The following is a 16,128-nucleotide window of genomic DNA, read 5'->3' on the forward strand; positions in this document are numbered from 1 at the left end:
AAGAATACATGGAATAAAAACACTAAGGATTTTGGTTTGAATTACTGAAAAACATTTAATGAAGGGAATTCAGGAGAAACAGGTTGAGAAGGGAAGATAAACTTATTTTGTATTTGTTGAAAATGCAGAGCCTAGAGATATCTGTCAGACAGCTAGACCTCTGTGTCTGAAGCACAATGAGAAATCTGTGTTGAAAATACAGATGTGAGAGCCATTTGGAGTTAACTGAGCCATAAGCAAAAATAATACTAACTAGAAAGATTGTGAAGAGTGGAAAAGAGAACAAATATGTCCATAGCAGGTCACCAATCACAGGGTAGAAAGAGGAGCTTCACCCTGAAGAGAATTAGGAGAAACACAAGAGAGTTGTGCTAACTGAAATTCAAAAAAAGTTTAAGGAAGGGGAAAATGTACGATGACAATGAATACAATAGACATGAGGCAAGATAAAGTCTTGAATGCTGCTACTGGATTGGCCATTTAAGGGAAGACTGGTGATTTTAGGAGGAAACATATTAGTGAAATGGTAGGATGGCAGAACTACCTCAAATTAAGGACAAAACAGGGCAATGAATTTTTATTATCTAAACAGAAAATTCAATAAGCAATTATTTTTTTAATTAAGTAAACTGTGAGTAATTCTTACCATAGATGTTCCAAGTTCTGTAACTAGTGAAAATCACAGTAAATCTATAATAATAACTGATGTTTAAATCTATAATAATAACTAATGTTATTAAATCTATAATTAAATCTATAATAATAAAATCTATAATAATAACTGATGTTTTTCAAATCAAAGGATAGAAAATTTGGGTGCTTTTTAAATGCTGAAGGAATTACCTAAAAATCCATACTCAACGTGGGGAGATATGTAAATACATTACTAGCGACACTGTAACTTTGTTCCACCTTTTCAGAAAGTAATACAAAAAATGTATTTCAAACTATTAGAGTATTTCAACCATCCATCTTAGCCATTTTTGAAATTATTTAATAAAAAAATACTGTGGTAATTAACATAACGTATACTAAATCCATATTAAGATGTTCCTTTTAAGTACTTGAAAACTCAAGGGACGCCTGGGTGGCTCAGTTGGTTAAGCAGTGTCCTGGGATCGAGTCCCACATCGGGCTCCTTGCTTGGCAGGGAGCCTGCTTCTCCCTCTGCCTGCCTCTCTGTCTGCCTGTGCTCGCTCTCTCTCTATTTATCCCTGACAAATAAATAAACAAAATCTTAAAAAAAAAAAAAAAAAAGGTACTTGAAAACTCAAATGTCTAGTGAGAGGGAAGAGACAATCACAGCAATAGAACTGTTGAAGTGTGAAGTATACACAGAGGGATGAAGATATATAAATATAAGTGGAAAAAATACTAGTTCATCTTTTTTCAAAAAATGCAACTTCAAAAAAAAAATAAAAATAAATGAGCATTATGATACCTACTTCATGGTGTTATTTAGTAGAGTAAGATAATATACAGAGTGTTCAGCACAGTACCTGTACATAATAGGCACTCTATAAATGTGAACTGCCTCTAACTCTTTTCTCCCCCTTCAGAGATTTAGTTAGTTCACATCTTAAGTAAAGTCTACTTACATATAATTGTCAGGAGGTATAGGAAGAGGGTGAGTTTGAGATCATAATAAACTCTCAGTGGGAAGGGAACAAGATCATGTGTACTTTGACAAAGAAGTGTATTGTGAGGGTCAGCAAGTATTACAGATTTTAAAAAAGCCAATTTACTGGGAAAACTAATTGGAAAGGATTGTGGAGGTTTACGACAACCCTTTCCTTCTGATAGACAATATATTGATGGTGAACAAATTGAATTTAAGTTAAAAGATTCAGTGGAATTAGTAAGAGGTTAAGTTAGAGACAAGGTCCTGTAAATTCTTATTAAACTCCATTAAGAACAAGCTTAGGGTAATTCACTTAAGTGAAAAAGCATTCCATGAGGGGAAGATAGAAAAAAATGATACGCAAACATGGCAAAAGAGAAACTGAAAAGAAAGAGGGTATGGATGGGGTGCTTGGCTGGCTCACTTGGTGGAGCATGCGGCTCCTGCTCTCAGGTTTAGTTCAAGCTCCATGCTCAGTGCAGAGACTGTTTAAAAATAAAAATCTTAGAAACAAAAACAAAAAAAAGGTATGGATTACACAGAGGTTTTGAATTTAGGTAGCCTGGGTCTGAGCCCAAATTCCCTCACCTGTAAAACTTTAGTAAAGATAAGACCACATACTTAAAATGAATAGCACAGTATTTGGAACAAACAAAACCTTAATAAACATTAGCTGCTATTATTATTGTTGTTCTAGGTTACAGATGGTCATACTACAAAGGCAAGTTATCAATCTGTACTGTAATTCAAGCAAAAGGTGCTGGGAAGATGGCAGAGTAGGAGGATCCTAAGCTTGCCATATCCCACATAAAATAACAGCTAGCTACAACTAGATACCACCATAGGAGTGTAAATAACCCAGGAAACAACTTGAAAACTGGCAGAACAAACTTCACAGCTAAAGGTACAGGAGAGGTCCCACTGAAGAAGGTAGGAAGGGCAAAGTCACGGTTTGGGAGCAAAACACACTTTCAACAGGGAGCCCTGAATAGGAAGGATGGATCTCTATAATATTTGACTTTCAAAGTAAGAGAGGCTGAATTTCCTGAGTTCTTAAAACCAGCAAGACTTAAAGCCTGGAATTTAAAAAACTGGTGAGCTCGGCTCTCATAGAGCCCTGACTGCACAGGAAGCAGTGCCCCAGCCCTTAAAGACACAGCATGACCAAGGGCAGTGTAGATATAGCACAGAACCAGCACTTTGAAACACCGAGGGCGGACTAGAGGAAGTGATTTGCCCATCTCTGAATGTGGCCCGGAGAAATAGGGATCATGCAGAGACCTTTCTAGGAATAAAGGAACTGGCAGACACCATTTCCCTCTCCCTGTCCCCCAGCAAACACATAGCCACCACTCCTACCTAATTTGTACCAACCACGGCTCCATGGTTCCGCCCTTCCCAGTCAGACTCCCCTTAAGCCCAGGGCTGCAGCACATCAACACCACCCCCCGCCCCCGCCATCCAGAAAACTTGTGCAAACCCTGCCAACATCACATCTCCCATCTCCCAACTTGTGTGTTTTGTGGGACCTCTGGTCTCATTTGTGGGTCAGATCTCATTTCACAAGCACACTATTGCACACCTTGTTAAAACACTCCCCACCACTGCTGGGGACCAAACATTGTCCACAATACGCAAAGAAAGCCTCTAAAGACAACTGGAATGAAGGAAAAAGAGGTCAAGACTCAACAGCAGAGCACACACATAGGAGATGCACCCTGAAGTGCCAGGCCCTGGGGAACAGGCAACACTGAACTACGGACCTCCTTTTCATTAGGCTGTTATCATTAATAGCAAAAGAAGTAGCTGACTTTCCTAACAGAAATAGACACAGAAAGTAAAGACAAAATGAGGAGACACAGAAATATGGGCCAAATGCAAGAACAGGACCAAACCACAACAAGAGGCCAAAGCAAAACAAATATATGTAATATGCCTGATGGAATGTAAGGTAGGAAACATAAAGATACTCATGGGACTTGATAAAAGAATGGAGGACAGCAATGAGATCCTTCAAATAGCATTAAAAAGGAACCAATCAAAGGTGAAGTACACAATACATGAAATTAAAAATACACTTGATGGAATAAATAGCAGGCTGGATGAAGTGGAGGAATAAATTAATGACCTGAAAGAGCAATGGGAAGTAACCAAACTAAGCCAAGGAGAGTAAAGAAAATTAAGCAAATTCAGGACAGCGTTCTGAAACCGGTGACTCTATCAAAGGTATTAACATCTATATGACAGGGATCTCAGAAGGAGAGAGAGAGAGATAAGAGGGCAGAAAATTAATTTGAAGAAATAGCTGAAAACTTCCCAAATTTGGGGAGGGTAACAGATATCCAGATCCAGGAGGCACAGAGAGCCCCCAAAAGTTCAACGCAAAAAGGTTCATACCAACACACATAAAAATGGCAGGAAATAGGGATTATAAAATTTTTTTTAAGCAGCAAGAGAAAACAGTTACATACAAGAGAAACCCCATAAAGCTATTGGTAGATTTCTCAGCAGAAACCTCACAGGACAGAAGGGTGGCATGATATTCCACATGCTGAAAGGGAAAAATCTGTAGCCAAGAATATTCATTCCCACAAGGCTATCATTCAGAATGGAAGGACAGATAGTTTCTCAGACAGAAACTAAAGCAATTCATGACCATTGAACCAGTCCTACAAGAAATATGAAAGGGAACTCTTGAGTTCTCTTATGGAAAGGCCATAAGGGAGTATGAGAAGTAAAAAACACAAAAGTAGTAAAAGTAAGTATTTCTGTAAAATTCAGTCAAGGGGTTCATGAAAGGATATAACACATGACACCACATGGCCAAAACATGCAGTGGGGAAGAGGAGTAAAAAATGGGTTTAAACTTAATATACTGACTGCTATATGCAGAGGATATGATATACAAACCTAATGGTAACCACAAATCAAGAACCAATAATAGATATGCAAAGAATAAAGAGAAAGGAATCCAAATATATCATGAAAGAAAGCCAATAAATCATGAAATAGAGCAAGGGAAGAAAGGATCATAGAAAAACTATAGAAACAACCACAAAACAAGTAACAAAACCAGCAATACATATTTATCAATAACGACACAATGTAAATGGACTAAATGCTCCAATTAAAACACACAGGGTAACAGTAGATAGAAAAACAAGACCCATCTATATGCTGCTTACAGGAGACTCATTTGAGACCTAAAGATACTTGCGGATTGAAAGGGGATGGAGAAAGATTTATCATGCAAATAGCTGTCAAAAGAAAGCCGGGGTAGCATTACTTATAATGGACAAAGTAGACTTAAAAATGAAGACTGTAGGGGCAACCTGGGTGGCTCAGTTGTTTGGGCATCTGCCTTTGGCTTAGGTTTTGGTCTCAGGGTCCTGGGCTTGAGCCCCGCACTGGGCTCCCTGCTCAGTGAGGAGTCTGCTTCTCCTGCCCCTCACCCTGACTTGTGCTCTCTTGCTCTCTCAAATAAGTAAAATCTTTTTTTTTTTTTTTTTAAAGATTTTATCCATTTATTTGAGAGAGATTTATTGAGAGAGATCACAAGCAGGCAGAGAGAGAGGATGAAGCAGGCTCCCTGCTGAGCAGAGAGCCCGATGCGGGGCTCGATCCCAGGAGCAGAGAGCCCGATGCGGGGCTCGATCCCAGGACTCCGAGTTCATGACCTGAGCCGAAGGCAGCGGCTTAACCCGCTGAACCACCCAGGCGCCCCTCAAATAAGTAAAATATTTACTTGAGAGAGAGAAAGCGAGAGAGAACAAGCAGGGGAAGGGAGACGCAGGCATCCCGTTGAGTAGGGAGTCTCAGTCCAGGGCCTTAGGATCATGACCTGAGCTGAAGGCACACACTTAACTGACCAAGCCACCCAGGCACCCCTCAAATAAATGCTCTTTAAAAAACAACAACAAAAAGACTGTAACAAGAGACAAAGAAGGACACTATATAAGGGGACAATCCAATAAGAGGAGATAACAATTTAAAAAATTTATGCACCCAACATGGGAGAACCAAATACATAAAACAGTTAATAACCAACAAGAACTAATCTATAGTAATACAGTAATAGTAGGGGACTGGAACACCCACTTACATCAACGGACAGATCATCCAAACATATACCATACACAAAAATAAACTCAAAATGGATGGAAGACCTAAATGTGAGACCTAAAACCATAAAAATCCTTAAAGACAGTGCAGGCAGTAATCTGACTTCAGCCACTGCAACATTTTTCTAGATATGTCTTGCGAAGCAGGGAAACAAAAACAAAAACAAACTCCTGGGACTACAGCAAAGCAAGCAAACAACAGTACTAAAAGATAACCTAGGGGAGCCTGGATGGCTCAGTGGGTTAAGCCGCTGCCTTCAGCTCGGGTCATAATCTCAGGGTCCTGGGATCGAGTCCCACATCAGGCTCTCTGCTTAGTGGGGAGCCTGCTTCCCTCTCTCTCTGCCTGCCTGCCTCTCTACCCACTTGTGATCTCTCTCTGTCAAATAAATAAATAAAATCTTTAAAAAAAAATAAAAGATAACCTATAGAATGGGAGAAGATATTTTCAAAGGACATATCTGATAAAGAGTTAGTATCCTCGGGGCGCCTGGGTGGCTCAGTGGGTTAAGCCTTTGCCTTCTGCTCAGGTCATTATCTCAGGGTCCTGGGATCCAGCCCCACATTGGGCTCTGTGCTCAGCAGGGAGCCTGCTTATCCCTCTCTCTCTCTCTGCCTACTTGTGATCTCTCTCTCTGTCAAATAAATAAATAAAATATTAAAAAAAAAAAGTTAGTATCTAGAAGATACAGAAAACATATACAACTCAACAACCAAAACCCAAAATATTCAATTTAAAAAAAGGGCAGAAGACACGAAGAGACATTTCTTTTTTTAACATTTTATTTATTGATTTGAGAGAGTGAGCAAGTGAGCATGAGCAGGGGGAGGGGCAAAAGGGAGAGAGAGATAAAAGCAGACTCCATGCTCAGCAGGGAACCTGATGTGGGGCTCAGTCTCAGGACCCTGAGATCATGACCCAAGAGAAGTCTGACACTTAACAAACCGAGCCACCCAGGTGCCCCATGAACAGACATTTCTCCAAAGAAGACATCCAGATGGCCAAGAGATACGTGACAAGATGCTCAACATCACTCATCATTAGGGAAATGCAGATCAAAACTACAATGAGGTATCACCCCACACCTGTCAGAACGGCTAAAATCAAAGACACAGGAAACAAGTGTTGATGAGCAATGGAGAGAAAGGAACCCTCCCGCACTGTTGCAGTGCGGTGCAGCCACCAAGGAAAACAGCATGGAGGTTCCTCAGAAAGTTAAAAATATAGCCACCCTATGATCCAGTAACTGCACTACTGGATATTTACCCCAAAATAAAAAAATGCTAATTCAACAGGATACATGCAGCCTGATGTTTACTGCAGCATTATTTACAACAGCCCAACTATGGAAGCAGCCAAATGCCCACTGATAGGTGAACAGATAAAGGCACATATACAATGGAATATCAGTTATAAAAAAGAATGAAGTCTTGCCATTTTAATGACATCAGAGAGCTAGAGAGTATAATGTTAAGTGATGTAAGTCAGCCAGAGAAAGACAAATACTGTATTTTATTCATACGTGGAATTTAAGAAACAAAACAAATAAGCAAAGGAAAGAAAAAGAAGTCAAACCAAGAAACAGACTCTTAACCATAAAGAACACACTGATGGTTTTCAGAAGGGAGGTGGGTGTGGGGATGGGGGAAAGAAGGGATTGGGATTAAAGAGTACACTGATCATGATGAAAAAGTAAGAGAAGGTAAAATGATTTAAAAAAAAAAGAGAGACAGAGAACAAACAATACTAAGTTGTAAACAGCTGTAAATGCCATCAGGACTTGGGAGATACTCTGTCACCTACAACATGAGTGCTATTCAAATGACAAGTAATTGTTTTGTTTCTGATGAGAGAAGGCCAGTGAAAAACAATGAAAAGCATTATAAAGGAAGTTGTGGGTACTGATTCACTGGAAAAAAATCAGGGTACAGAGAAGGCCTTCCTGTAAGATGGTTAAAATATAGCCTAGAGGCAAAGGATGTTGGTGTTGAACAGAGGGTGCTCTCACCATGGGACTGTGGGACTGCGAGCTGCTTTCTGCAATTCCCTTTTCTTCCTTTTTAAAAACTTTTTCTAAGTATTTTTAAAAGTATTCATTCATTATGCTCTAAGAATTCACATAAAACTGTTCTCCTTCTGTTTATGCTTAACCGTGCTCTAATAATTACCCTGGTATTTATACTGTTTGCCGATTCTACCTCAGCAGCTTTAAAAATTAAAGTGCCAAGAAGGGCAGGACATGTAAAATTGTAAAAACAATGTGGACTCACAAGACTGACTCACACCTGGGAAGTGCCAAATCAATTATGCATAATAAACAAAGAATCTGTAATATCAGGCAAACTATGAAACCATTAATAAAAATGTCAAATCCCTCAAAAATTATAGCACATCATAGCACTACGGAAAGGAAAAGACACCATATGTTCGGTATCTAAGACACATTTCCAAAAAGGTAAAGAACCAAAAGACTTTCACAACAAAATATAAAAGTAATCCTTTCCAGAGTAACCTACTGCTTTACAGTAGTTTTGAATGACTGCATAATTCGATACACTGAAAACGTACAAGCAGAAAAGTGGTTTTCTTGTTTAATTTGCAGATTCTAAACTCTCGTAATTGTTTATAAGATGAATGACATTTAAGGCTCACAAGAAATAAGATTTTTTTAAAGTTCTTGTCAATTCAGTTATGATGGATCCTTTTTTCCTCACATCAACTGATCCTTCAACATATTAGCTTATAAAAACAGGGTAAATTTTATTAATCTAGTAATACATAGAACTGAAGTTGTTGTGGAAGACTGAATTAATGATCAGACTCTTTAATCCTCTACTTTTAATCAGCAAATAGAAAGGAAAAAGGGGAGGGATCTGATATCATTCTGCGTGAAGAAATAAATAGGGAAATGCTGCTGTAAAGAGGCACAATACTTATCCACAAGTCTGTTCATAAGTAGGAAAATGGATTAACCCCTTTCAACACGAAATGGAATAACACAGTATCCGTATTCAAAATACAATTAAAATCTGTGTTTAAGGGAATCAACATCAAGGAAAACAGAGAAAATCTGTGCCTCAATGCTGCCATCTACACACACTCCTACCTGTTCTCTGTCTCCAGTTCATTCTTGCGGAGATTTGCATCATCCAGAAGACTCTGCAATAAGGCGATTTTTTCATTGTCTGAACCCTCTTGGCTGATTTTTAACATCTTATTCTCATGCTGAAGACGAATAAGTTTCTCCCTGAATGGGCAAAAGAAAAACTGGTTACGTGGCACATCAATACCATATTATCAAAATCCAGCTATGCACAATTACAGATTTGACACAGAGAACAGAAAAGAAAAAACCAAAAAACCAAAAACAACCCTGCAAAGAATTTAGCTCTTATAATTGGCTAAGATTTTACATTTCAGGTCTTTAGTACGTTCTTTTCAGAATGGATAATCCGAAGATAACAGTGTCTTCAAATATTATGATTTGTAATTAATGCCATTTCAAAATTTTATTTACTTCTTGGTTTAAATGTTTAATCTATGAATGCATTTATATATTTGTTCCTTGGTTCTCATAAAAAAAAAATGGTCTCTAATGCTACGCTCTTGAACTGCTAATCACTTGGTGGCAAGATATAATATTCAATGAAGAATTCCTTCAAGATATGGATTCCACCCATTACTATAAATATGGTAAATTGTATTCTTGCTAACAGGCTGGATTATTAGAGCTGCATCTGCTATTTATACTTATTCACAATCTTTTCATATCATTAAATATTATACATCAATGGTAATATAATACTTCAAATGACACGTTAAGCAATATAGATGAATTGTTATTTATTTAATCAATGCCCAATTATTCAGAATTTGATTGTTATCAATTCTGAACTTTAACATATTAATAACAATCAGCTTTATTGGTTATTTCCTTAGGATTAATTTCTAGAAAGTAATTTTGTGGATATTTGTAGACAATATCCATATTCTGCCGAACTGCTCAAAGGTAAAGTTGTACCACCACAAGAAAATATAATTGTAATTATGCATGGTGATGAATGTTAGCTAAATTTATTGCAGTGATCATTTCACAATACAGACATATATTATCAAGTTGTACACCTTCAACTAATATAGTGCTATATTTCATCTCTTTTACCATTTCATTTTCTTGATGGCTCTTCTGGAAACAGTATATTTGAATTTGTACTGAGTCATACTCAAAAAAGCCATTTCATTTGTTGAATATAATTTTTCTCTTCCTCAGGTTCAGCACCTCTCAATCAACGGTATAACCTGAAAGCTTCCTTAAAAATTGTTTTTATGGGGCACCTGGGTGGCTCAGTGGGTTAAAGCCTCTGCCTTCAGCTCAGGTCATGGTCCCACGGTCCTAGGATTGAGCCCCACATCGGGCTCTCTGCTCAGCAGGGAACCTGCTTCCTCCTCTCTCTCTCTGACTGCCTCTCTGCCTACTTGTGATCTCTGTCAAATAAATAAACAAAATCTTAAAAAAAAAAACTGATTTAAAAAATTTTTATTTCTTTACTTATGGATGAGAGAATGAGTGTGTATGCATGAGTGGGGGAATGGGAGGAGGGAGAGAGGGAGAAAATCTTAAGCAGATCACACCCAGCACCAAAGCTCGATCTCATGACCCTGAGATCATGCCCTGAGCTGAAATCAAGAGCCAGATGATGCTTAACCGACTAAGCCACCCAGGCACTCCAAAACTTTTATTTTTTTGGTATAGCCACGTACTTGGAAGCATTCATAAATAAAAAAATGTTCATTCATTCTACAAATATTATTGGCCCAATAATAAAGCACCACATCAGATGGTAGAAAAGTAAAATGTATATAAGAGGCTTCCAGTGTTGGTGCTGCATTGTACTCCTTTTGTTTGTCCTCCTTAAATAAATGCTAACAAAAATAAATTTTGTCGTCATTTCTTCAACAAGTAACTAAATGCCTATGGTAAATTTCAGACTTCATAAAACTCTTACATAACTCTTATTTCATTTAATACCCCTCAAAGATGCTATGAAGAGTCAAGGCCAGTGTCAATTTTTAAAGGGGGCAAATAGTCCCAAAGAAGGTAAAAGCAATATTCAGGATTAACCATCCTCTTTCTGCTGGACACTTGGTGCCTCTCCCTTCATTCTTCATTCTTCCATATCAAACCGGGTATATAGTGAAAAAATGGAATTTTACAAACGCTATGACTAAATAAGAATGTAAGGTAATATCGAGGCAAGAGTAGTAAAAATGGGGAGATATTCCCAGACCATTTCATGTAGTTAAATAAATTTTAGTGACTAATTTCGCAGGCCGTTGGCTACATATAACCATTGTTTTTAAGCCAAGTGGTTTCACAGCGAAATGTCTCGTAAGGATATCCAATCATGAATATATTAGTTTGCTGTGAATGTGTCAAATGTTGTCCTACTGAAATGGGAAAATCAAGTCTCTTCAGCCAACTGAAGAGGTGCAAACACAGACATTAAATACTGAGTTCATGTTGAAACCGTTAATAAAAATGAGTAAGACGGATCCTTTTTATACTGCAGAGGGATAAGTTTCCTCCAGGAATACTGTGCAGCACGACTGAATTTCATGATCTCCTTACCTGATTTCAGGTGTAACAATCTCTGCTGCCAGACTATCTGAAGATTCTTGACTTCCCAGAGGGATTAACCCTATAAATACACAAACAAGGACCCAAGGTTGTAGAGAGAGTACACTGAATTCCTTTAGTTTCTACATGAAACTCGACTTTAAGCATTAAAAATTTTAACATTTAAAGTCTTCGTTTTAGTTAAGTAAAAGACCATGTTACAGTCACCTTATATTATCATTTAACAATTGTGAGGTGTATAACTGAGTGGCAGTAACTCCATTCACTATGCTGTGGAACCCCTACTTATTTCCAAAACTCCTTACCCCAAAACATAAATTAATAACCATTAAACAATAACTCCTGGATTCCCTTCTTCCTTAGCCCCCATAATGTTTATTTTACTTTCTGTCTCAATAAATCTGCCCATTCTAGATACCTAAGTTAAATCATACCAATATTTATCCTTTGGTGTCCGGATTATTTCACTCAGAATGTTCTATAAACTCAAACATGTTATAGAATTTATCACACTTCATTTCTTTTCATGGCCAAATAATATTCCATTGGCTACGTATATGTATACAAATACATATATGTACATTTTCTTGATCTGTTCATCTGCTGAGAAACATTCAGGTTGTTTCCATCTTTTAGCTACTGTGAATAATGCTGCTACAAACATTGGTAAACTAGTATTTGCTTGAGTCCTTGCTTTGAATTGGCTATTTACTTTGGAATGAAGTTGCTAGATCATGTGGTAATTTTATATTTAACTTTTTGAAGAACCACCCATTCCTACCAGCAAGGCATGAGAGTTCCAATTTCTTACATGCTTCCCAAGAATTCTTTCTGTTTCTCTTTTTTGGGTAATAATCCATTCCAAATGGATGAGAACCATCTCAATGTGGTTTTGATTTGCATATCTCTAATGACAATGATATTGAGCAGCTTTTCATGTGGTTTTTTTTTGGGGGGGGGTGTATTTTCTTTGGAAATAGATCTATTCAAGTGCTTTAACCATTAGTGAACTTAGTTATTTCTTTGCTGTTGTTGAGTTGTATAAATTCTTTATATATTCTGGAAATTAATCACTTATTGAATAGATGATTTACAAATATTTTCTCCCCGTTTTATGGGTTGCCTTTTCACTATCAATACTGTTCTTTGATGCACAAAGTTTTTAATTTTGATGAAGTCCTATTCCTCATTTATTGTCTTATGCTTTTGGTATCAATTCCAAGAAGTAGATCCAGAGGCATGACAGACAATTCCCCATTTTCTTCTGAAAGTTTTATAGTTTTAACACTTACATTTAGGTCTTTTATCCATTTTGAGTTCATTTTTAAAATATGGCATAAGGTACAACTTTATGCTTTTGGATGTGGATATCCAGTTTTTCCAGCATAGTATGTTGAAAAGACTTTCAGTTCCACCACTGAATGGTCTTCACACTGTTTTTGAAAATCAACTGACCATATATAGGAGGGTTTATTTCTGGGCTCTCTATTCTATTTTTTTTTTTTTTTTTTTTTTTATTCCATCGGTCTACATGACTGTCCTTAATGCCTATACCCACTTCTTTGATTGCTCTCCCAATCTTTTTCAAGACTATTCTGGCTAGTCAGGGTCCACTGACATTCCATATGAATTTAGGATGGGTTTTTCTATTTCTGCAAAAATGCCATTAATATTTTAGTAAGGACTGTACTGAATCTGTAGATTGCTTTTGGTAGTATTGTTATCTCAATACTTTTTTTTTTAAAGATTTTATTTATTTATTTGACAGAGAGAGATCACAAGTAGGCAGAGAGGTAGGCAGAGAGAGAGAGGAGGAAGCAGGCTCCCCGCTGAGCAGAGAGCCCGATGCGGGACTTGATCCCAGGACCCTGAGATCATGACCTGAGCCGAAGGCAGCAGCTTAACCCACTGAGCCACCCAGGCGCCCTTGTTATCTCAATACTTTTGCAGTTTTCAGGGTGCAAGTCTTCGCCTCCTTGGTTAAATTTATTTCCAAATATTTTATTCCTTTTGATCCTATTGTAAATAAAATTTTAATTTCCTTTTTGTATTGTTCATTATTAGTGTATGCATATATATTTATTTTTGTAGCTAATGTAACTGAGTTGTATTCCTGCAAAATTTGCTGAATTCATTTTATTAGTTCCAAGAGATGTTTTTTTATTTTGGTGATCATGTCATCTGCAGAGGTAGTTTTAGTTCTTCCTTTCCAATTCAGATAAAAAAAAAAAATTTGGTCTAATTGCTCTGGCTAGACATCTGTGCTATTTTGAACAGAAGTATAGAAGTGGTGGTAGTTGGTATAATTGTCTTGCTTCTAATCTTAAAGGAAAAGCGTTCACTGAGTATGATGTGCACTGTGGGTTTGTCATATATAGTTTTTATCACGTTATGGAAATTCCCTTTCTTTTACTCATCCTAATTTATTGAGGTGTTTGTGTGCATGTATTTTATGATGAAAGGGTGTTAGATTTTGTCAAATGCCTTTTCTATATCAATTGAGATGATCAGGTGGTTTTTTCCTTCATTTTATTCATGTGCTGCACTCTATTATCTCAAGATGTCTATCCTTACATGAATTTCATGCATTTCAATTATAGTAGTTTTATTATGTTTTGAAACTAGAATGTGTGAGCTGTCCAAACTTTTCCTTTCCATAATTTTTTTTTTTTGTTATACTAGCTCCTTTGTAGTATCATGTAAATTGTTGGATTAGTTTGTCCATTCCTACAAAAGAAGTGTGCTAAGAATCTGACTGGGATTGCACATCTTTAAATCATAAAGAGAACTGCAATCTTAACTAGTTAATTTTCTGATACCAGAACACGGACTGTCTTTCCATATGGCTCGATTTTTTTTTAAAGGTTTTATTTACTTATTTGTCAGAGAGAGAGTGAGAGAGAGCGAGTGTAAGCAGCGGGGGAGCGGCAGGCTGAGGGAGAAGCAAGCTCCTTGCTGAACAGGGAGCCTGATGTGGGACTCAACCCTGGGACCCTGGCAATCATGACCTCAGCTGAAGGCAGGCACTTAACTGACTGAGCCACCCAGGAATCCCCCTATATCTAGGTCTTCATCTCAGCAATGATTTATAATTTTCAGTACACAAGTCTTACACTTTGTTAAACCTATTCCCAAGCATTTAAATCATTATGATACTACTGTAGTTTCATTTTCATATTATTTACTAGTAGTACACAGAAATATAGTTGGTATTTATACACCAATCTTTTATCCTGAGACTTTGCTGAACTCATTTACTAGTTCTATGATCTTTTTTTTACATCCTCCTTTCCAATCTGAATGCCTTTTATTTCTTTTCTTGCCTGACTGTACTGCCTAGAAACTCTGATACTATGATGAAGAGAAGTGTCAAGAGTGAACATCCTTATATGCACCCCCATGTTTATTACAGCATTTACCACAGTCAAATTATGGAAGCAGCCAAAGTATCCAATGATAGATAAATGGATAAAGAAGAGGTGGTACACACACACACACACACACACACACACACAAAATGGAATAGTATTTGGCCATTAGAAAGAATGAGATCTTGCCATTTGCAACAACATGGATGGAGCTAGAGAGTATAATGCTAAGATTCTCTCTCTCCCTCTCCCTTGGTCCCTCCTTGCTTCCACTCTCTATCTCTCTCTCAAAAAAAAAAAGAAAAAGACAAACCTAAAAGTAGACTCTCACTCACCTACAGAGAACAGACAACTTACCAGAGGGAAAGTGGAGGGATGGATGAAATAGGTGATGGGGATTAAGTACACTTATCTTGATGAGCACTAAGAAATGTACAGAATTCCTGAATCACTATATTGTACACTTGAAACCAATATAACACTGTATGTTAACTATATTGGAACTTAGTAAATAATAACAAAATAGGGGGGAAAAAAAGTGATCATCCTTGCCTTGTTTCTGATCTTAGGGGAAAAGCAGTAAGTATCAGGTTGGCTGTAGGTTTTTCATAGTTATACTTGATTAGGTTCAGGAAGTTTCCTTCTATTTCTTAGAACACTCTTGGTAAGATTATCACAATGTCACCAACTTTTTTTTAAAGTTGATATAACATACACAACTCTCCATGGCAGGCATGTATGATCTGATCTTCATTCTTTTTAATGGCTCTACAGGATACAGTTGAATAAGACTGCTAACTTTTAGGTTGTTTCTAAATTTTAATATTGTAAATAACGCTTTAATTCATTACGGTAAATTTTTAGAGCAAAATTCCTAGGTCAACAACATATACATAAATAAGGTTAAAACATAAGAGGTTTATAGGTAGCAAAAAAACAAATGTGTAAATTTAAATAAGATGGCCTCTCTTGATGACAACGGAGCTGAGAGTTAAAGAATTAAGGCTTAGGCTGATTCCTAAATTTTGGGAAATCTCATAGAGTTGGTTAGAGATACATGAAAGGATTACCGAGCAGCAACAAGGGTCCAATTACATTCAGAAAAAATTGTGTGTGTGTATGTGTGTGTAAAAATACATACTTTTCTCAAAAGCAAAAATCTATTTCTGACTACTATAAACTAAAAAACCTCTGAACAGCAAAGAAAACTATGAACAAGATGAAAAGGCAATGTAATAAATGGAAGAAAATACTTGCAAACTATACATCTGATAAGGGATTAATACTGAAAACAAAGAACTCATACAACTCAATTGCAAAAACAATTAAGAAATGGGCAGAGGATATGAATAGGCATTTTTACAAAGACAAACAGATGG

At 37.1% G+C, this 16,128-nt stretch overlaps 1 protein-coding gene across 2 annotated transcripts in view; it reads right to left on the reverse strand.

The window, feature by feature from the left end:
- HOOK3 (hook microtubule tethering protein 3) overlaps positions 1-16,128 on the reverse strand; it is a 111,134-nt gene that overhangs the window by 26,042 nt on the left and 68,964 nt on the right. For both annotated transcript variants that reach the window (XM_044225280.1, XM_044225279.1), the window contains exons 14-15: positions 11,373-11,442; positions 8,850-8,990 (exon numbers count right to left, since the gene is read on the reverse strand). In XM_044225280.1, the coding sequence (XP_044081215.1) occupies positions 8,850-8,990; positions 11,373-11,442 (211 nt within the window). The remainder of the gene's footprint in view (positions 1-8,849; positions 8,991-11,372; positions 11,443-16,128) is intronic.

This window comes from Neovison vison, chromosome 11, assembly GCF_020171115.1.
Source record: "Neovison vison isolate M4711 chromosome 11, ASM_NN_V1, whole genome shotgun sequence".
In the NCBI taxonomy this organism is placed as follows: Eukaryota; Metazoa; Chordata; class Mammalia; order Carnivora; family Mustelidae; genus Neogale; species Neogale vison.